The 23223-nt window shown below is 38.9% G+C and overlaps 1 protein-coding gene across 1 annotated transcript in view; it reads right to left on the bottom strand.

The window, feature by feature from the left end:
• The window catches only part of LOC139688155 (atrial natriuretic peptide-converting enzyme-like), a 51992-nt gene extending 29143 nt beyond the window's left edge, over positions 1 to 22849 (bottom strand). Inside the window, exons 1-5 of the mRNA XM_071585582.1 lie at positions 22803 to 22849; positions 19241 to 19985; positions 13609 to 13768; positions 10918 to 11001; positions 8096 to 8205 (exon numbers count right to left, since the gene is read on the bottom strand). Coding sequence (XP_071441683.1) covers positions 8096 to 8205; positions 10918 to 11001; positions 13609 to 13768; positions 19241 to 19985; positions 22803 to 22849 — 1146 coding nt within the window. The remainder of the gene's footprint in view (positions 1 to 8095; positions 8206 to 10917; positions 11002 to 13608; positions 13769 to 19240; positions 19986 to 22802) is intronic.
• Between the last annotated feature and the right edge of the window lie 374 nt (positions 22850 to 23223).

The raw sequence follows: 23223 nt of genomic DNA, 5'->3' as shown, positions 1-23223 counted from the left end.
TAAGGTAAATTTTACTATGGATCATTCCTTATCCAGGAATGTTATCAGCTCGAGTCATGGGATCGTTAACGATGAAGCCGGACGTTGAGAATGGCATCAGGGTATACCGATCAGAAAATATAGTGGGGGTCGAAATGTTTTCTTTCTGCTGCCCAGCGGAGACAAAACTTTTCTTAACTCAAATCAAGAAACATAGCGTGACAAGGAGAGACAAATTCCAATACATTGATTCGCTGTTTTTGCTGACGACCGTGCCGGCGACTTTTGCGCTGGTGCAATGCTAGGGGGCTAGGGAAGGGTGAAAATATAACTGCTAAATGAGTCGTGAGCCAATGAGTCTGTTGCTAAATGTTAATGACCAAATATTGACAATTTTACGCTAATGACCAAACTCATTTCCAACGAGGGATCAATGTGCAAAATCATTGGGCATAATGAGTAAAAGTGCAGTCTCATATGCCCCTTAATCTGGTATGGAAGGGCAGATGTGTAAATGCGGGATGAGAGGAGTGGAGTCTGGGAAGGGTTTTGCAGAAGGTTTAAGGAATTGAATGCGAAATCCCAAATTCAACTGAGGTTCACAAAAACCAGTATTCTTGAACCTCAGTCACATTTGGAATTTCCAATCAATCCTTTGCTCACCTTTTCCAATCCCCATTTCTCCCCTCCTCTCGCTGAACCCTTTTATCTCTACCCTAATTCCTTTCATCACAGATATTAATTCATATAAAACGCAACTTGCACTTTATTCTGCACCTAAAGATGATACAGTACATCGAAATCTGATAGGAGATCCATTCGTGAACTAAAGGAGAGTATCAATTTTTTGGTCATTTATACGTTAAAATTACAGCAAATTACGTACGAAAACTATGCAATATGGGTCGTTATAATTTTTGATGGAATGAACATGACTCATTCAAATTTTCTGCCCAAAATATCAATTGTTCTATATGAAAGCGTTTAGTTTGCGTAACTTATTAGGGTGTGTAATTGGAATTCCGATGTAATGGTTTTTTAATCAATAATATACTACTATAGCTGATCAAACACAACAAGTTTAGCACTTTTATTAAAAGATCACATCTAGTTTGTGGCTAATGATCCAATAATTAGAGTGAGTACACATAGGTGAAGCCACAGTATAGAAGTATGTTGTACCAAAAGTGTCTGAACGCTTCTTTTGGCAGTAAAACTATTCTACCTGCAAGCATTCATGGAACTACAACATCACTGGCGTACGTTTTGGAAGATTATAAGTACATACCTAAAAAAACCTTAGCATTAGGTTTTACGCTCTCTATAATTTTACAAATTGATTTTCGTATAAGCTGGTACCTCGTCAAAAAGTTTCAGAGTTTTACTATCAGAATCTCAGTTCAAAATTCAGAGAATTTCATAGACTTTCAGAGACTCTCTTCAAAACGCAAGGTTTTTTCTCCAGGTGTAACTTTTCACATGGCGGGCTTCCTCGGTGTTTTCCACATTTACGAGGTTCGCAACAACCTCATGCTAAAGAGAACGCAAGGACGCAAGGGGAGGGTGACGTTGGTGAGGACGGACTTGATCTTACCAGGAGCGATGGGGTGACGTTGGTGCTTTCCACTGTTCTCGACGAACAGTGTTACATGGTAGGGTGGGGCGGTGGTTGGAGGTTTTACGCCGTCGGGGAGTAGGCTCCAGCAGCCCGGGATGCTCCGAGCCGGCATCGCTCTCGAGCGGTCGGGCCTGGCTATTGGGTGGTGGTGCTGTCATCTCTGGAACCATCGAGAAGAAAGGTGGAGAGCAAGCTAGCAATACACCCAGACCACGTAACGAAGTCAGTGAGAGAGTGCTGTGCATTCGGTGGATGCAGTGGGATTTTTATTGGTGCAATGGTGCTTGGATGACCGAGTGCAGGGTGCTTGCTGTGCCGGCTTGAAGCAGAGAGAACATGGAACGTGAGCTGCAGCGGTGCGTACGGTTGGCAACAACGATAGCTGTGCTGCACGTGTGAGGATGATTCCGAGAAATTTAGCATTTTGCGTCGCCAAAGTGTCTCCGAATGATGAATCACATTAGACGTTGGTAATATTAAAAAAAATTCTTATCAGTTGACCTGTCACGCCGACTTTGCATATTGATGAAATTATAACGAGATGTTACATACTTTTGTGCAGCGATATATAACCGATATAAAGAAGGATATTTAGTTTTTCAAAAGAGGATGGGTTGAATTTAATCTGCCGGGATATTTTGGTTGGAGGATATAAAATATCTTTGTACACTAAAGCTCGTAAATCTTTCATCTAAAACACGCCGCTGACATCAAATTTACAGCATGAAACTTTGCGCGAATACGTAAATAACTCGTGGCATGATCGTGCGTAACCATGGAGCTTGGGCAGATACCGAATATCCTCTTCAGTGCCAATCTGATTGTAATACAATGAATCGCGGGCGATTCTTGGCATTCCGCAAACCATTGGAGCAAGATTACAGGATCTGCTGTGCTAAAGATAATGGTATCTTCCTTCTATGCCACGCAAACAGCAGGAATTATAAAATAACTAGAGAAAAAAACTAAAACACAAATTACTGACCTATAATCGAGATATAATAAGTTACTAAAATTATAAACGCTTGACAAAAAATGCAGATGGTCGGGATGAAAGACGAGAGGGAAAAACCCGCACCTCGATGAGCTTGGAGTCTAAAAACTCATATCGCATCCCTGTTTGCGCCACGCGATTTTCCCTTCTGTTCATCTCGGAGTTCGAACATCGAGCTGAGACAAAGAGTGATTTTAAACTCCCAACCTTCCTCTTGGAGGGAGGTTCGTAAAAAAACAAAAAAAAGGTCTGACCCGCATCCCACCCCACACAAACTCGAACAATCCCAGCCGCGATCATTTACCCCCCCACCCGACAAAAGTGGTGTTGACAGAGCCGTTTGAGAGGCAGGAGTGGGAATCCGCACATGCCGCGGCCGTAAAAGAAACCCCGGCTCGTAAACGTGAGCCTCTTCAAGTTTCGGGGATGCCTTTAAACCCCTCTTCTGCGAAACCGACGACGTTCACCCGGAAGGCGATTGACGGCGCGGAGGGCCTAGAGAGAGGGAAAGAGCATTAGGACCACCTCACGGTGAGAGTGCGACCATCACGCAGCGGGTTAACGGACGAACCTCCTTCCCTCCCCTCTCTTGATTCGGGAAGGGGGGGAGAAAAAGTCAAGGGAAGAGAACTAGGATGGCAATTTCGTTCTGCTCTTTGCCCCTGCTAGGCACATTTTTTCCTCCTAGTAACCCAACTAGGTGCGCCCTTTCCTTTTGAATTCCAAATGTGATGGAGGAAGGTGAACTCGTTTCACTGTGACAATGTTACCCAATTATGAATAAAATTACTAGTCAAAACAATACATGCAAATAATCCATCCGAATTAAATCAACAGCTTGAGGCTCAAGCTCTTGGAAGCTTTGAATATTCATGTCTATCGTAATTAGTACTTCTTACACAACACAGAATGGTAAAAAATTTACGTCTTATGCTGTGATTAAGTTGTACTGTTTAAAAGGGGTTCGCATTGGGGTATACTCTCAATTATACCTACATATGTGTGTGTGAGTGTGTGTATATATATTCCTGATTGTTACTACATCATCGATATATATATATATATATATATATATTTATATATATATATATATATATATATATATATATATATATATATGTATATCGATGATGTAGAAACACTCATAAGAGCAATACAACATTTGGACGGCACTTTGTTTGAAATTCCCATTCTTAACTGCCATCTTTAATTCCCTTCCCAGCATACCCTACGCTTCCCCCCCCCCAGACCTCGCATTCTCTCCTCCCAAGACATTCCAGTCCGACCTGAAGAAGTATATAGTGTGTATATATATATATATACACACATAATTTACCTAAGTTCCTCTAAATATTATTGGATGTGAACCCATTAAAAATGTACCTGATGGTATCTTAATATGGCGAAACGCGTACCACTATTTTATTTATTTCGTGGAAGAGCCGAGGTTATGTATAATATAATTGTTCACTCAATTATGGCGTAGTGATTTCAGAAGGATCTATTCCTACGCTAGGGATCAACTCGCGTAAGCAGCAAACACACCAGGATTAAATCAACTCTGTTTAGGTGTGATGAAGGCGGCATCACGAGAACGCGACGTGAAATGAATGACAAAAGGTCACACAACTTTGGACACCTGATAATGATTGATTGATGATGAAGGGCTTAGGAATTTAAATGGCTGTTGCGACTAGATAGATTGAACAAGCTGATTAGTTCCATCTGTGTTTGTCATTAGTATTGTGCACACAGTGAGTTTTGATCCCTGGTATGGGATTCATTTCCACGTAAATTACTACGTGAAGTTTGAGTGAATGCTTGATGTTCTGCGTTACCTAATAATTTTATTCAGAATTGCGTAACATAATGTTTCATGGATAACATTATTTTGGCCATAGAGTTCCTCTCTTTTTTGAATTTATGTATGTTAAGGACTTAACAAGCCAACACCCCAGATTGAAATCCCTTTTCCCTGCTTACATTTTTCTCATCCCCCGTTATTACGTGCTCAGTGAAGCTTGTTTGTTGCCTGTCAATGCCGAAATAGGAAAACGAACATCGTACTCAAAGATCAAAACGTGGTAAATACATCCTTCTCCGAGAGTATTTAAACTTAAACAGTGACGAACAGGGATTTGATATAGGCTCCATGTCGTTTCGTAAGGATCGGCCTGTTCCAAATGTTACCACAAATTTACAAATAAAACTTGGGAATATCTCCGTTGCCATAATGCTCGTATGTAAGTAGATACGCTCAATAGTAGAGGGTACGCTCAATGAAAACGCATTTAGTAAAATGATAAGGTATCTGGCTTGGGGAGATATTATTTCCTGATCGTAACACGTAATCGACTGTTAATTAGCTATCGAAATACGATTACTAAATTTCCGTTAATATGCAAACTCTTGGCAAGTGATTGCATAATAATGAACCAATGACAATTATGAAATAACGGTCGGATATTGAGGTTTATACGAGATAAACTAAATTTTGGAAGAAAAACTCCCAGTGAATTTTTCTAATAAATATTTTTAAAAAATCATATCGTTTTTAATTGAAAGTGGATTAATGCTAGAAATGAAAAACATACTCGAGCATAAGGACAGAATCTCGATCGGTTTAAAACTGAAATATGAAAAAAAAATACTTCATCCAAGAAAAATTTCACATCCCTGCTGTATGTAAGTGTAAACTCAAGTTTAGGAAATTCTTGCAACCATTTAAGCGATAATGAAAAATCGCTTATACTATTACTCATTTGCTAAAGATTCTAGTACTGGATCTGTAACTAAAATATTTCATTATCTTTAGCGACCAGAGGGAAATTAAGCAGGGAATCAATATGACTTTTGGTCTGCTGAAAATTTTTGAGACCAGTAACATCACAGTTAATGCCGATTCCGTACGCCGTCCAGGTAACGGACATAATATTGTTAACGAAAGATATATTAATGCGATGAGTGCAGCTGAAGTGATTCCATTGCGGGGACGCGTGTTGTGGATAAGAAAATTGCAAGTGCTATTAAGGTACAAAGGTGCTGACAAAAAAAGGATAAGTGCCACTTAGAAAGTGCAAATAAATTATATGCAGATGAAGAAATTAAAACTACAATCATATCCGAACACCAATAAGAGCTAACGATAAAGTGGAATGGAATGAGGAAACAATTAAGGAACAATAACGTTGCTCATGAAGTGAAGATGTGCCAATCCACTTCCACTCCTTGCCGTGTTTTGTCTTCTCTCAAGATAGGCTTTCCTTTTTCCTTTTCATATTCTCAACATTGAATATTGACGTAAGTGCAGTAACCGTAATACAACCCAGATTGATTCAATATTGGGGGGAGGGGTCCCTGAGCGTGATCTTCTACCCCTGACCCTTCCATTCCTCCCCCCAGAAGGGTACTTCACGACTCAGACCACTACGTGCCATCATAAAGCCAACGTCCTCGTCGTCAATTGCTGTTATTAGTTCTCCTTTAACTTAATTTTAAGAAGAATCTGCGTCAATTACCTGGAAGAAACTATCACATGTAGAGTTTTTCTACCCTTAGTCCGAAGTATTGCCTTAAAGGCTAAAAAACTCAGTGTAATAGAAATGTCCAATTTTTTACGGTCCCATATGTGAGTTCACCGGGAGACTACTATTGGTAATGCTAAGATTTTCTACTCCAGCAGATTCGTTGCCTCAACTACGCAGATTGGCGGAGTGCTCAATTTGCGAAAAATATATGAGGGAGATTATAACGCTAATGTACATTCATTTTGGGGGTTAGTACTTGTGAAAAAAATCTTATCACATTGCTCATCTTACCAAAGACAAACAGTATTATAGGCAGTCTATTTGAAGATGGCTTTTGGATATTCCTTAACAATTAATGCGTATTGCATATCGCGAAAACTTCCCCTTTCTTAACTCATCTCATTTGCTTATTTAGTTTTTCATACATTCTAACAATCTCCATACTTCCAAAAATCCCATTTTTCCTTCCTTTTCCTCACTGGCTCACCATTCTTCCTTTAATTCTCTGTCTATAGAACTTGACCAACCTCAGCGTGTCTTCCACCCACTATTTACAAGCCCTTGAATTTCACATGTCAACTCCCTATCTTCTCCTTCTATTGTCGTTTCTCCTCCCATCTTTTCAACTTATTTCCTCTTTCCTTCGCCAAAAATAAAAAGCACATGTATAGTCTGCACTTATCCTTCTTCTTCAAAGATCAAATTTCGGATTCATAGTAGAAGAGATTCAAGATATAGGTATACTTATGTATTTAATAATGTTTTCTGCACCTATTTATAAATCCTCCCTCCACATTCTTCTCTTAGTGCCTTTACTGCTACGCTCCTTTTCTCCCCCAAAACACTGAGAAAATACGAGATATGACATGAATCTTTCACCAGATATTTCATATTCCATCCAAATTTTAAGCTTAACTTAGCCTATTTTTTTCTTGATGATCTCATCACTGAGAACAAACTTCACCCCTGACTCCACAATTTGATCCCAAAATGTATTGACTCTCTGAATAATTAGTGATTGATCGTTTAAAAATCAGAATTAATCAGCTCTTGCTCAACTCCATTCCCAACTCAAACCCTTTCCATGACACTGTTAAAATATCCTTAACAAAGAAGTTTAGAAGAATTATGGGGCGATAACGGAGAATAATCCTGACTGAAGAAGCTATTAATGCATTTATATTTTTTCTCTTCAAAATGAGAAATAAAGTGTTACCAGTATGGGAAAAGCTCAAGGTTGAATCGGAAATATGCGTTGTGTGGCAAAATATATTTCATAAGGGAAGTTAAGAAAAACGTGAACCTATAAAATGAGAAAATATTTCGAGCGTATCAGCAATAATTGTCCATTGGCAAGTATAACTTTTTTCCTGTCGACTACAAAATATCAGCACCAAAATTAAAAAAGTAATTATCATATCCCTCGCAGAGAATATCAACAACAACTATCATCTTTGTGAATATAACGACATCAATTTAAGTTGGGTTTGTTTCTTTGCTTGACTCATGGACGTTTACATTTTTAATTCAATTCATTTGAAATGGCTCGTGTTACATTATATCTAGACTTTTACCACTTCGGATATATATTCATTCGAATCAAAAAAATGGATCTAATATGTATACAAAAACCTAACCTTACATCGCAAAAAAATAAGTGTAATTAATAAATTACAATTCAGTACATAAAAGAAGCCTAATCTAATAAAAATTTTAATTTAGCTCCCTCGAAAATTCTCCAGCGAAGTTTTGTTTATTAAGTGCCTCGCTAATCGCGCAGGAACTCTATACTTTTGATCAGGAAGTTTTCCTAGGAAAGTGCAAGTGATTAATAATTACTACACTATAAAAAAACGTGCAAAAACTGTGATGAAATTTTAAACGAAAGGTCACGAAAATATCATGCTTTGAAATTCATGCATTGCGTGCCTTTCCGTCCACTGCATTAGCATGCCTTCACATAGAACAAGGCCTCACCTGTTGCGCATCCCTCTGCGTGAAATGCCCCATGTAATTCGGAAACATGGTGTAGTTATACGGGATTTTGTGGCGGTGGCAGAAAGAAACTATGACCGGCAAGCAGAGACCTACAAGGCAGGAAAGGAATGATCTTGTCATCAATATTGAACCCATAAAGAGCAAAGGAGCAAATTATTGTTTTGAATCCAAAGAAAAAGTTGGATCAATTCCTAAATAAAATCGATGAGAGTTTCTTTCGCGGTAATTGTTCAGAGAGGAATAGGATGGTGACAAGTTCTATAAACTCGGTTTTTTCACTGATCGCTGTCAGATTCATCGGAAAACAAACGAAAACGATTGGAATTAGACACTTACCCTACCATTAAAAATGAGGGGGGAGTCAAAACAGTAGTGAGGGAGTCGCTAAATTTTTACTAAATTCTAAAATGAGCGTAAAAAATAAAGCGTCATTAAATTTATAAATAAATCAGGATTATAAGGGTGCGTATATGTGTGTCAATTAGAGAAATTCCTTTGGTAATATGCTTCTCACAAACCATTAGTATTAATCACGAATTTAGCAAATATTGTTCCATCTAACGAGTGTTTGCTTAGACTTAACTGCACTACCTTTAAAATTACAAAGTGAGGGACAATCTTTTGGAGATGCGATGATGTTTGCTACGATTCGTGATTATTACTCATGGATGTTGGCAAGATGGCCTAAGGAATCCCTTAATTTGATGTACATTCGAGACAGAGATGTCTGTATCGTAAATACTGGATATAGATACCTGCACCGCACATAGCACATGATTATTCTGGCATTCACTCGAGTGGGACAGTTTTTCAATACTTAAAATGGCGTCGTTTAGTGCACAGCGCGTAAACACAGTTTTCTCCACTTGCGTGGTTTAACACACCAATCAAAATCCATCGTCAATTGAATGAGACACACGGTGATAGTGTTTTAGGTGTAAAATAAGTACTTCCGTGCGTGAAAATTTTTAAAGAAGACCAATAAAGAAGAGACAAGGAACCCAAGAAGTCTCCGCAACAGACCAGCCGGTTTTCCCAGTGGGGAAAAGTAGGTGCGCAATCATTCTTGAAAGCCATTTAATCATGCGGTCGATGTTGAATACAACTACAGGGAGATTTACAACCTTGATCAAAAAGTTCCCGGAATAACCACCGTGTGGCGCTCCCATCGTTCCGATTTGAGTTCTGTTTTTTTTGTTAAATTGGTACATCTGTTGTTGATATTCTCTTTAAATCTTAGTGTCATAACTTGACATTTGCAAAAGTTACGTAGCCAAGAGTACATCTATCTCTGTGTGTGTTGGCGATTTTTTACAATTTCAGAAATGGATTTAAATTTGCAACAACGAACTTGTATTAAATTTTCGGTAAAAAACGGATTTAGTGGCGCACGGACGTTGGAAATGTTGGAAAAGTGTTTCGGCAACGATTCTCTAAAAAAAACGGTCGTTTACCAGTGGCACGAGCGGTTCAGAAGTGGTCGTGAGTCAATCGAAGATGATGAACGCAGTGGCAGACCATCGACATCGAAAGTCGGTGAAAAAATTGATAAAGTAAAAGAAATGTTGGTCAATAACCGCAATTTAACCATCAGAGAAATAGCGGAGGACTTGAACATTGCCTATGGATCCGCCCAAGACATTGTGGTTAATGATTTGGGTTTCCGTCGTGTAGCATGCCAAAAGACCTCAATTTCATGCAAAAAAGAGACCGTGTTGACGTCGCAAAAGACATGATTTGCGAGGCTGAATCCGATCCCACATTCATCAAAAGGATCATTACTGGAGACGAGACGTGGGTTTATGAGTACGACACGCAATCCAGACATCAGGCAAGTGAATGACGTTCACCAAATGAGCCGAGACCAAAAAAACCACGTCGTTTTCAGTCAAAAAAGAAGGCAATTCTGACGGTTTTCATGGATTACAACGGTGTAGTGCATCATGAATTTTTGCCAGAAGGCCAGAGAGTAAACAAAGAGTATTATTTGGGCGTTATGAGACGTTTGCGTGAAGCAATTCGCCGAAAGAGACCAGAAATGTGGGCAGAAAACTCGTGGATTTTGCACCATGATAACGCACCGTCGCACAGTGCTATCATTATTCGTAATTTTGTGACGAAAAATGCAACAAATACCATCCAACAGCCACCGAATTCACCTGATTTGGCTCCCTGTGACTTCTTTCTGTTCAATCGAGTTAAAAAACCATTACGGGGAACGCGTTTTAGCAGCCGAGAGGAAGTAATGGAAAAATCGCAGGAAGCACTGATGGACATACCGAAAACCGAATATAAAAAATGTTTCGAGGATTGGATCAAGCGCTGGCATAAGTGTGTTGCAGTCGATGGGGATTACTTTGAAGGGGACAATATAGATTTAGATGAATAAACTTGTATTTTTAATTTTCTGAATAAATTCCGGGAAATTTTTGATCAAGGTAGTATATTGAGAAGTAGCAGAAGTTTTAAGTAGTTCGCGAGGAAAAATTTACAAGATCTTAGAACTTGAATACCCTCGTAATAGCTACTTACACGTAAAGACCTAAATTAATCTATATCCAGTGAAAACACACATCCAGGCACCACTTTTGTCGTAGTTGTATTTACATACTTTTCTATTCAGTAAATATTTATATAAAATTTAGGTACACAGTGGAAACAACCTCCAATTAAGGAGGAATAAGTAATGCGATGGATTATTATCAATGATTTGGACGAAATTTAGATAATATAAATATGTCCACAGTAAATATTTCGACTCATGCATGCATCTTCAAGAAAACTTTATTTCATTATCTTACCTGGTGCAGGATTTGTTTGGTTCGGAAGAATTGTTATCGTGGTGGTGACTGTCTTGTTGACGTATCGAACTGTCGAAGGATATGCTGCGAAGAAAAAATAATGAATTTTAAAATTCGAATGATATAAATGTTTGAAATAAATGGATGGATAGATGGCAGTTCAATCATACCGTTAACAATAAGAAAGTCGACCGGCGTTGAATACATAATAGAGTTACAGCTCTTCGCTTCATTTTTACACCATGGATAATTATTGAGGATAAAACGCTGATGCGTGAAGATCCTCATGTCAGTTTAATAATTATAATAAGCTATCATTGATCTAAAGAAAAGGAAAACGTTAACACCTTAACAAAACGGAAACATGTTTGAAGTTTTTAAAAATCTTTGAAAATGTTTCATTACTTATCGGTACTTTTTCAGTAATTTTATGCAGAAAGCTTAAAACTCAAGTAATTTAATAGCAATTTAACAGAATTTTCGAGTAAACTTTTGATAAAATGGCAATAGTGACTTTTTTATCAGGCGTGATTCCATTCATGTTATTTTTAATCTACGCTCGATAGGAAATGAACATAAAATAAAGAATGCGAAAAAAATCTTTTCACAGCCTAAGCAATGTCTCACATATTTTCCATCGAGAGTAAACATGTATTAGGTGAACGTTGTAATAAATTAGCCTAAATAGTTTCGACTACTCCACTGGAATTTCTGTTCATAAATGCATGCAAGGGAGATGAGCAATGAAAAGCTCTTAAACTTACTTTCTTCTGAAAATAACAAATCATTATTCACAAGTGCAATCGCTATTTCTCAACGAGGTCTAAGATTTCCACACTCTCATAGCACAAAAGAGCATTTTAACAACTTTTTTACCTGATGTTATTTGACTCATCATTCCACCAAATGTATGAGACGCGAATTAGGAGGAATATTGGACACGAACTCTTAAACTAACAGTTAAATATCAGTGAAAGGAGTTCTTCATTGTCAAAATTGAAAGCCATAGTTTTAATAAGAACACAGTACGATATTTTAAGCAATTAAATTTCAAAGAATTATAATCAATAAAATTCCAATTAATTACTTTCATCCTGCTCCGAGGCAATGAGATTCGTAAGTTGAGAGGTTAAATATTGAGGGCATATGATTTAAGTCTTTACCAATAAATCATATGAAAAAAATGATAAAATAACATACAGCTGTAAACATCAAGCATCACGCGGATAGGCAAAAGTCGAAAAAATATCGTGTGTAACAATATTGTAAGTTTTTTTTAAAGAGAATAATATCGTATTTTTTGAAGGTAGAGACGCAGGTTTTTCTCAATGACAAAACGAAAGTCGACTAATACTAACCTTCTTCCATTATTCGGATGTCGATTCTGCTCGTACGAATGTAAGAGTCCGTGCGGTTCTTTAACGATTTTTTTCACTGGGCTATTGGAGAGTGATGCTCACTGATCGCACCCGCACTCCAAAATCCTCACCCCGGATCCAACCCCGAAAAGTTCAACACTCCCTCTCTCCCGCACGGTAAACACTTATCCAGGTCTTCCTATCCCTCTCTCTCTCCCTCTTTCTGCGGTCCTCCATGCATCCTTTCCAACCTCCACCACCCTTCGCCCCACCCGGGAAAGGTTTCACCCGACCCGAGAGAGAGGGAAATTGCTTTGAGCCACTCTCCCCAAAAATCGCGTCGACCTTGGAGCCCTGCGAAATTTGGATACATCGAATTTGACGCATTCTGTTCATATGGTATCGCATTGTGACATACATTTGATGCAATTCAGAAATTAAGCTATTCTACAATCAATATGAAGACCTTTGTTTAAAAAAAATCGAGATGATTTGGAAAGAGATCTGTAATGACTACATTGTGCATACTCTCTGCATCGATTCTATCAAATATTATTATTCATGTTTATTGAAGCAGTCTAATAAGGCTGGTGACAGGGTGAGTGAAAATCGTTGTAACCGTAAAATACAAATAAATAACAACGATCGTAAAATAAATGCGATATACGTGAGAGTGACATTTTCCGATATGTAATAAGATGTATTTTGTTCCCATCGCAAAATCAAGACATTGACACCATTCATTGACGCAATGCTAATATCTGACTATAATGAAACAATATCGTCAATTTTTAAACATGCCTATACGAATAATATTAAAGCAGCAATATATCGTCGGTCGATCGATGTATGGAAGATAATGTCATTTTGTTGAAGAACATGATAAAGGTGATATACGACTCGTAAGAATATACATGAAATATAAAGTCGACATGAATAATGCGGACGTTATGGAGAATAAGATTTTTACTGGTGGATATGACTGTTCATTATTTTCATTTCGATTTAAGTCGATATGCGTATATAATTCCACCCCGATATTTCCTCTATAACCTACGTTCGAGAATGGTAAATAATTATGGCACAGCACTGACCAACTCTAAAATTCAAATGTCGATATTCCCCTCGGAATGGGCCAACGTTTGGCACGGTGTGATCGATCGATTTCTGCGTGTGACCGCTTGGCCGAGGGAATATAATAAAAACGGAAAAAAATGTGGTGAATATCAGGGCGGGATGGGAGGGTTGATGAGGAGGTAGGTAAGCGGGGGTGCAACATTCGGGGAGAGAGGCGAGTATCCCCATATCATCCCAGCCCTTCAGGTGACGTTACCTCGGAAGTATGCGGCAAGTCCAGCGGCGATGGCGAGGAGGGCTACGGCGTTGAAGAGCACCTGGGCGAGTCGGAAGCGGAGGAGCCGGAGATGTCGCAGCTGGTGCCGGCCCGCCGCCAGGCGGTGGGAGGGCGACGGGCGACGCATGTCGCGGATTATCTGGAGGGACGGAAAGGGTAGCGGAGGGGTTGGATCAATTTTGAAGGGTCACGGGAGAGAGAGGTTTAGGGGATGTCCCCGAATCACGTTTTGGGAAGGAAGGTGAGGAGGGGGGAGGGCGGGGATAGGAGACAGGGCTATAACAGCAGTTTACATAATTTTACAGCACTTGATCATCCTCCCGAGATAGAGGGAGATACCCGAGACTTTCCGCGGGAAGCCTTTTAGAAGTCGTCTCAGTTTCCATGGAAACTCATGGGTTTCCAGGAAAATGTCGACATATTTCCATGGATTCCCAGTGAAAGTCTTGAACAGTTTCCAAGGAGGGAAAATACGAAAGTGGTTCAGAAAATATAGATACAGAGTCCTTCGGAGAGGAAGGGAATTTTGAGACAGGGAACATTGACGCATTCCACGCACTCCCTCTGTCAACAAAAAGAGCAATCTAGTCAAATATCCCTCCATTTTGGGATGAAAGATACGCAGTACTGAATCTACGTAGGCTGGCAGACGATAGATATGTATGAATTGGACTATAAGGCCATATACTTAAAGGATTGTTGGTCTTGTAAGAACATATTTTGATTCATCTTGGACTCAGAGGATGATGTGCCACACGGGTTTACGTAAGCTAGTACCTGGTTATAAATATGGTCTAGGTAATGGTGGGAATTATGAATAAAAATTAGTTATAAACACAATGTGTTTGTTAATAAAATAAAAAATAGCATCGGATTTGTTTAGTTTTTTTCAAACTTTCATTGTATCTTTACTTTACTCATTAATTTCGTTTAGGACAGGCAAACATTTCCCCCCCCCAGACTGTAACCCCCATATTTTAAGGACTGTTTGATTAAAATAGTGGAATTAATTCTAAACACATTTGATGCTAAAATTAATTTTTTACCCCAAATATAAAAAAGAAAGAGCAACTGATTCCAATTTTGAAAAAAATACATAATTACATAGTATTGCTTATGTGCAGCACATTATCATCATGTAAACACTTGCATGCAATACGTATACCTTTCTCTTTTCCAAGGGATGGTTTCAGAGGAAAACCATTTGCAATAAATACACTGTTTTATGCATTCTTGAGCCATTAATTCAACCTCCGATAAAAAAATTGAATTTAACTTACTCTACATATATTCACTCTGAAATGGCTCAATTGGTCCAAAAAAATAAATTCGGAGAGAATTTGACGTTATATGCCTTATACAGCCTTATACCGCCGAAACGTCAAATAACATATTGTGAGGGTCCTTTCTTTGTCTCTCTATAGTATAAACATCTAAATCTGTGTTTATATATATATATATATATATATATATATATATATATATATATATATATATATATCGATTATACGGAAACACTCACACGAGCAGTATAATAATGGGACGGCACAATAGAACACAAATAAAATAGTAACATTTCACACGGTAAAATGTTTGAGCTTTCGGCCTTCTCCGAGGCCTTTTAAATGTTACTATTTTATTTGTGTTCTATTGTGCCGTCCCATTATATATATGTGTATATATATATATATATATATATATATATATATATATATATATATATATATATATATACATTCAAACACGAAATCCCGCCAAACGGCGAATAAATACTCATATATACAGAAACAGATATAAGGAAAAGGGATAGGAACACATATAAAGGACGAACACAATAGAGGTGGGGAAGGCGGAATCGAACGGATCACAAGACATATTAGACCCACGGATCTCAGGGTAAATTGACTATCCTCGATAGCTCAAGTGGTTAAGAGCATCCGCCCGGCAAGTGGAAAGATCCGGTGTTCGAGTCCCGGTTGAGGAAATATTTTTACTCTTGTGATCCGTTCGATTCCGCCTTCCCCACCTCTATTGTGTTCGTCCTTTATATGTGTTCCTATCCCTTTTCCTTATATCTGTTTCTGTATATATGAGTATATATATATATATATATATATATATATATATATATATATATATATATATATATATATATATATATATATATATATATATGAGTATATATCACGATTGTACGGAAAAACTCATACGAGCGGCACAATAATTGGCTGACACAACATAACACAAATAGAAAAGAATAGACACATATAAAAGAACACTTACACGGTAAATTGTTCGAGCTTTCGGCCCTCTCAGGGGCCTGCTTCAAGAGAGACTCTCTTGAAGCAGGCCCCTGAGAGGGCCGAAAGCTCGAACAATTTACCGTGTAAGTGTTCTTTTATATGTGTCTATTCTTTTCTATTTGTGTTATGTTGTGTCAGCCAATTATATGAGTATATATATATATATATATATATATATATATGTGGTAATATACTCCAACTGTAAGCTCCCTCAAGTATGTAAATGGAAAAATGATAATTGCCCAAATTTCCTATGGCCAAAATTTTTATTAAGAAAGACGCATCATGAGAATCTGTGCATGATTACCGAAAAAAATAATGACACTTAGCATGGCAGTGATGAACAACGGCAAAATCATATGAAATGAAGGATTTAGCGCACTTTCAAAAACCTCCCACAAAAATGACTAACATTATTTATTGTTTTACACACTGTGTTGTCTCCAAGTGATAAATCACAATGCTAGTTATTATTTTTATCAATTTCAAGCCTTAACATCATAAAAATTATATAAATGCCTAATTTTTAGTTACCACTATATCACATTGGTGGAATGCATTAAAGGCTTTACATTAATAACCTATTCAGTTTAAAGATAGTGTAATGCACCATTTATCTCAATGTGTATCAATAACAATATACAAATTTCAATAGAATATTCCCCTTATCTAACCGGTAGTTATTTTCATTTCAGGAAATACTTATATAAATAACAAGATATTGGACGCGTTGTATTTTAGCTGTTAAAACCATGCATTAGATAATTTGACGTGAAGCTGCTAGTAGGAGTGAGAATATTGTCTTTTATGGAATATACACAATTACAGATAAGGTAGCAAGAATACGTACATGACAATACGCACTCACATAACAAAGAAGACTGATCGTTCTCCTGGCAAAATAACAAAAAAAATCTTCTAATCCGTCACTCGATAGATAGCAAATATCTTAGGATGGAGGCGTACGCCATTTATTTACACAGAAAAGGCGTCATGAATATCAATAAATTTAATCTTTAACAGTTGCATTAAAGCTTTCTTTCACTTTATTTTTGATGTTATAACCATCTCCATTATTTGTCTTCTTATGAATTCCTATTTAACCTACTTATTCCTATCGTCCATTGTAATTATTAAACTATTCAAATGAAATCAGTTTAATTCCTTCTTTAAATATTTTCTTATCTAATCCCCTATCTGTTTCTTAAAATTATTTTCCAATCTCAAATAATATGAAAAATATGACGGAAAAATTACATAGGCAATATCATATCGCATATTAAAACGATGAAAATTTCAAACCTGAAATGCCTACTGCAGCTGAAAAAAGGTATAATTAATATTTATGAAAAAATATGAAATGAATTAGTATGGGTTTTTTGCCTAAATAATCACTTCCGTTCTGTTCTACCTAATTGCAAGTAAAGTAAGATGTGAATTTTTGTGATTGTCAGAAGGACAATTTTAAATACCTTATACGAAAGCAATTTTCCCTACATATCAAGTGCAAAAATTTGATTTTTCTAAAACTGGCTTCATAATGTAACTACAAAGCACTTCCTACGCTTTTCACTGGAGGAAATAAAATGGTAATTAATCTATTTTTCTATTAATTCTTACAGCCAACTTAGGATTTTAATAGGCCGTATGGATGGAGATAACTTCGATTCATCGCGCTCAGAATGTTAGTGACCTATTGATACCTCGAGTGGCATATAAATAAAACTCTAGTTCGGAAAAAACTACTGTTGGTAAACTTCCATTTGATTTGAGCCAAGAGACTAACTAGTCCAAAAGAAATAGAATAAATACCTCGATCATTACTTTTAGGAAGCTTACCACGGTTATGCTTATGCTTCACCGAAGAATTAATAAATGCAAATTTACTGATGCATTTCGACTTGATGAAATTTTCAATTAAATGAATACTAGGCAAATTTCATACCAAAAGTAGAGAGGAAATAGAACTAATATTTGACTAGAATACTAGGGAAAAATAACACAGCTGACGGATAAATTACATCTTAACTCATAAAATTCACTACAGTCCAAGTTTTCGTTTGAAGATATTGGTCATGAGGACATAAGAGTGGGAACCTTTTCCTGGCCAAACTTGGAGCACGGACATCCATAAACAACAGATGAAGCGCACATTAAATTCAGCCATATGGAGATGGCTTACACGATTAGTTCAGGCCACAGATTATACTGACATATGGCCAGAAAAATTATTTTTAATGAAAACGAAGCATTTTGCCTATTCAAGGAGACTTGGAAAGAGCGATATTAACACCATACCGAGGAAATAAGTAGACCGTATGCACAATGTGCAGCTACCAGTCTCATTTACTTATCCCGAGGTGATGAAATGCAACAACTTCCTCTCGTCCCACCGAAAATTCAAAATAATATTTTTTGCGCGGTAACGAATGGGATGAATCAGCATAAGCCTAGAATTAATAAAAGCCCAGCCATTATCCCTTAAGTCGTTGACTAAAAGAGCACCTGTCTGTGAGATTTACGGCTGAATATATAGTCGATTTAATAATCCTAGTTTTTATGAATCCACAGAGGCTACCAGACACCGTAGTAAAAGATCAAAAAAATGTCCTTTAATCCCGTTGAAACATCTTTCTTATTAGATTTTTTTAGACCCGGGAGGCTATCGATATTAATATAAATTAGTTCGACTTCGTTAATTCTTCGGATTCAATTGTCGTAAAAAAAATTGGAGGAAACTATCTTGGGAAGTGGACGCCCCAAGGGAAAAAATGGGTACGCAACTGTAGGGGCATGCTTAAACATTGAAAAACAAGAGGTTAATATATAAGGACAGACTGGGGATACTTCGGGGACGATAAAGGTAGAGTTTGACCTTTTCTCGTGATTTAAATTTTGTAGATTAAATTCTGTGAGAATGTGATGCTAAATTTAAGAAACGGTTTCACAATATGTACAAGATTTCAATCGTAAAAGTAAACACATAATGCACACCTCAAGGGCGTATCATTTTTTGAAACGATGCTTTTCGGCATGAGCTAATTTTATTTCAAGCCCGAAGTCAGAGTGAATGGAAGCATTTCAAAGTAATTGCGTACTAAATACTTTACGGATGGATACAGTGAAACCAATTTATATCAGATGAGAGGTAAAAATTTTTCACCAAGTGAAATTATTCTATAAATTATCACATTTGACGTAAAATAAAACGCACGGGCGTATAAGACGCATCCCCATTTCAGGAGGGCGTATTAAAGTAGAAAAATGCTACGCTGGCGATAACACATGCAATGGAAAGAATTTCTCACCCTGTGATGAAGGGACATGTTGGATCCCTGGAATTTCACTATGGTCTGCAGGCTGGCTGGAGTCGAATTACTTTTAATGAGAGCGCTACTCCCGGAGCCCGCGGCGCATGACCCGTTGTGGCCCGCCGTTCCGGACGGCGGACCCTTCTTCACGCCTGACGCCGCCCCCCTCTTCGGACCCAGCCCTACGGCGTTGGGCAGCAACGGGGCCTTGACGGTGTTGTACCCGGGCGAGGGCGACGACCCTTGGCTGCAACTGTCCGTGGACACGGTGGAGTCCTGGCGGTAGGCCGGCGCCGGGGGTGTGGGGGGTGGGACGGAGGACGTCTGGATGGGGTTGGATGGCCGGGGGCCGTTCGATTCCGGCGCCGCAGCCGGGGAGGCGGTCCCGCCGCCTCCCGCTGCACCCAACCCCATCGCCCCTCCGCGAATGACCCCCACCGGACCCTCCTGGGGCGGGCCGGCACCCGCGGCGTTGGACCCCGACCCGGCCGGGGCGCGGTTGCGCGGCCGCGGCGGAGGAGGTGGCGGCATCCGGAGTGGGGGCGGAGGGGGAGTCTTGGTGGAGCTCCCGCGGCGCTCGGCGACGCCCCCGACGTTGATCCGGCTCGGTCTCCCACCGGCGCCGACCCCGCCCGCCACCGACACGTCTACGAGGACGGCGTCCCTCGTCCGAGGGGGCGCCGGCGGCGGGGGTGCGTCTCCCAACGACGGGACCCTCCGCGGAGCGCATGTCGACGTCTTCCTACGGGCAATAAAAAGGGTGAAATGAGTTAGGCTACGTGTGACTCATCTCCAAACGAGGAATGAATAGGTGCCTTGAATGAAAGAGATGAACACATAACCTATCATATTCTCACTTGAAAGTCTGATGTTAATTTTATGTTTGGCATGGACACAAACTAATATCCATACATATCTTATCCTCGCCTAATGAGACGCAGACCTACAAGAAATCTATTCATAATTTTGCGTACTTTTTTCCTTTCTTCATTCAACGCGACATCCCTATCCAATTCCGACTCCTTCCTCGCTTGCATAATATTCTTCCCTCGGTTACAGTCTTCTGCACCCCATTGCCAATCAAAATGCTCTGCATCCACATTTTCTACCACTTTCAATTTATCCCAAAAATCCTCTCCCATCCTCGACTATTCATAGTGTTTCCAAAATACATATATAACTTAGACTATTTCATTCAAAAAGAAAGCCAAGAAAGCCAGCAAATTAAACTAAAAACCTCCTTAGTTATGAAACAGTAGTGTGGAAAGAATTTGTAGGTATTTAGCCTTGAGTGCATTTTGAAAACGAAGGTCATTTCGCGATTTAATTGATACAAGTAGGTGTGAGTAGAGTTCTTCTCGCACAGCTTGTTAATTGATAAAGTACGGCCAGTATAAAAAAATTAAAATCACCATCCAAATCTAATAATAATTGACTCCTAAAACGATATGTTTAGTTTTCTATTATGTTGTATATTTCCATGCTGAACACATTGTTAACCTGCATAAGCAAGAAATTAAAGCGTACATATTTCTGAAGGAATATATACATAATGCTTACTGTAGGTGTAGTAAATTGCAATATAATTGGTTGTTTGAAGCGTGAATTTATGGAATCGAACTTTGTAATTCTACAGCATTTGATTTATGCACGACCCGGGTTTCGATGATATCCGACCTGACGATGACGTTGAACATCTAAACCCGAGTTGTATCTGAATAAAATACTATGTCATTACAAAGTTATAGTTTTTCATTATAAATTGGAATAGACTAAAACTAAAGCCCTCAGATAAGAGTTCCACTTACATTTGTAAAACTACTATATTTTCTGTCGAGGCTGATCTAATAATAATGCCAAATAATGATAGTGTAGGGAATTGAAGAAAAATTGAAGTATTTAAACGATGGAAGTGAGGGGTAATAAACTTTCGAGACCACAGTAGCCAAACCGAGAGTTTGCTTATTAGCTGAGCGTTGAACCCGCCTCATCCCTGTGGCGCGGCGTGTGAAATTCACAGATGAGGTTAGCGAGACACATCTCCTTTCACCGAGCCGCCTGCGGTTTCACAAGAAGTTTTGGTACCCGGGAATCAAACATCTTGAGTACAGCTAAGGATATCCAGTGTAGGTACTATTTAAACCCGACCCCGACGGTCGGGATCTGAACTCTCTTATCACTAGGTTTAGGCATGTGTGAAAACAATGAAATATGATGCCAGCGTGGGGCTTGGTGCAGAAACGCACGCCCAGAGTACTCCTTGGTACGTAATAGTAGTTATTAGGGGAGGCGACCGACAGCTGATATTATTTTCGCCTTTAGAGGTCGATGGGAATGGAAGAATGGTGGAGAGAAACCAGGCGTCGCCATTAGCTAGCTTACTCTTAACGAATGGCGCCGAGATCCGCAGTTTAACTACTCCATCCGACGGACGGTGAACTCACTTAAAGTGCTCTCCATAGAGCACCCCAATCAGGCATTTGGATACCACAGGAGCAAAAATCTGCCGCCACCAGGACTCGAACCCGGGGCTTCTGGGTACAATTAGCCACCGCACCATCCCGATCCCTGTATATCTTGGTGATTCTATCCTAATCATAACTAAAAAATCATTGTCAGAAGCCCAATAAGTGATATAGTAGGCTACGTAGATCTTAACTAAGTCGTACTAAAATCACACATGCCTTAAGCAGGTTCCTTTCTTATGCACAGCCTGGTGTTTTCCCAAAAAAAACGAACATTTTAGATTGGGCGAAAGAACATTGCCCTGATATAAACCTGGGACGTGACAGACAGAATCGCAACGCGTACACGCTATAGCAAATTATAATAAAGTTCACGCTGTATAAAGAGCCAGCCGGCGCCCTTTCCTTACTCCCTATCTCTCCCAATCGATCTCCCTTACATAGAGAAGCTCTTGGGCTCTTGCACAATCTCTGTGCCACGGTCGCATGTCGCCCATCACATCGCGACGCTCAGCTCAAACTATGGAGCCGACTGTGGGTGCTTGGAATAAATGGATAAAATTTGAAGCGTTCATTTAATTGATAGATATTCGTTTTTATTTTGGGGCGAGATGCAGACTATGGAGTATCTTCTACCACCTAACCCCTGGCATGAGGGAAGTGCAGGAGGAAAATCTAGACAACTATAGCGAAAAATGCAACCATATGCATCGGGGACCCCCTTGAGACCTTTTGAGAGATTTTGTTAGGAAACTTACATGAATAAAATATAATAAGGTCAGATTTCTGCGGAGAAGACCAAGAGACGAAATCGGTGATAGAATAAAGAGGGGTTGACGAAGTAAGAGATTCCCTGACATGAAAGAGGGAAGAATATTAGGTTGGTGAGTTTAGAGAGCGGAAGTCAACCGACATTTGGTTGGAAGGCTAATGGACAAGTGAAGGCCCAGTCACGGAGAATATCATACCAGTTCATCGAGAAGAACGTTTTCGAGAAAAGAAAAGTCAAACTACTTTAACCATGAAAGACTTAAACATAGAAATATTTCATGATACTAAATTAAGCATTTGCAAAAGTTTGTAAGATTACTTACCCTGGAGGGGGATACTGCCTAGGGGGTGGATCAGGAGGGAAGGACATCCCGGCCGGTGATACCTGAAAAATAAAGGACTTATGTGAGTGGATTTATGGAAATTTATGTGTGCATTTGTATATATATATACATACATAAATATATATATATATACACACATACATATATACATATAATTAGCTCCTTCAAGCGCTGATGGCATACAAATTAAATATACACAAGTATAGTATGTGCACTTGTATATATATATATATATATATATATATATATAATCCTGTATATAAAGTTAGCACTAGCGAAGAAAAAAACAAAGAAACACACAACTAATAGAGGAATTCACACGTTTCCGAATTTTCGGTGGTCAAGCCACTTCTCTCAAGGATCTCCTTGAGAACTCCTCGTATACATTATTATTTCCATC

The sequence above is a fragment of the Hetaerina americana genome, unplaced genomic scaffold (genome assembly GCF_022747635.1).
Source record: "Hetaerina americana unplaced genomic scaffold, ioHetAmer1.1.p SCAF_2, whole genome shotgun sequence".
Taxonomy (NCBI): domain Eukaryota; kingdom Metazoa; phylum Arthropoda; class Insecta; order Odonata; family Calopterygidae; genus Hetaerina; species Hetaerina americana.
This window is presented reverse-complemented; position numbering and strand designations above follow the sequence as displayed.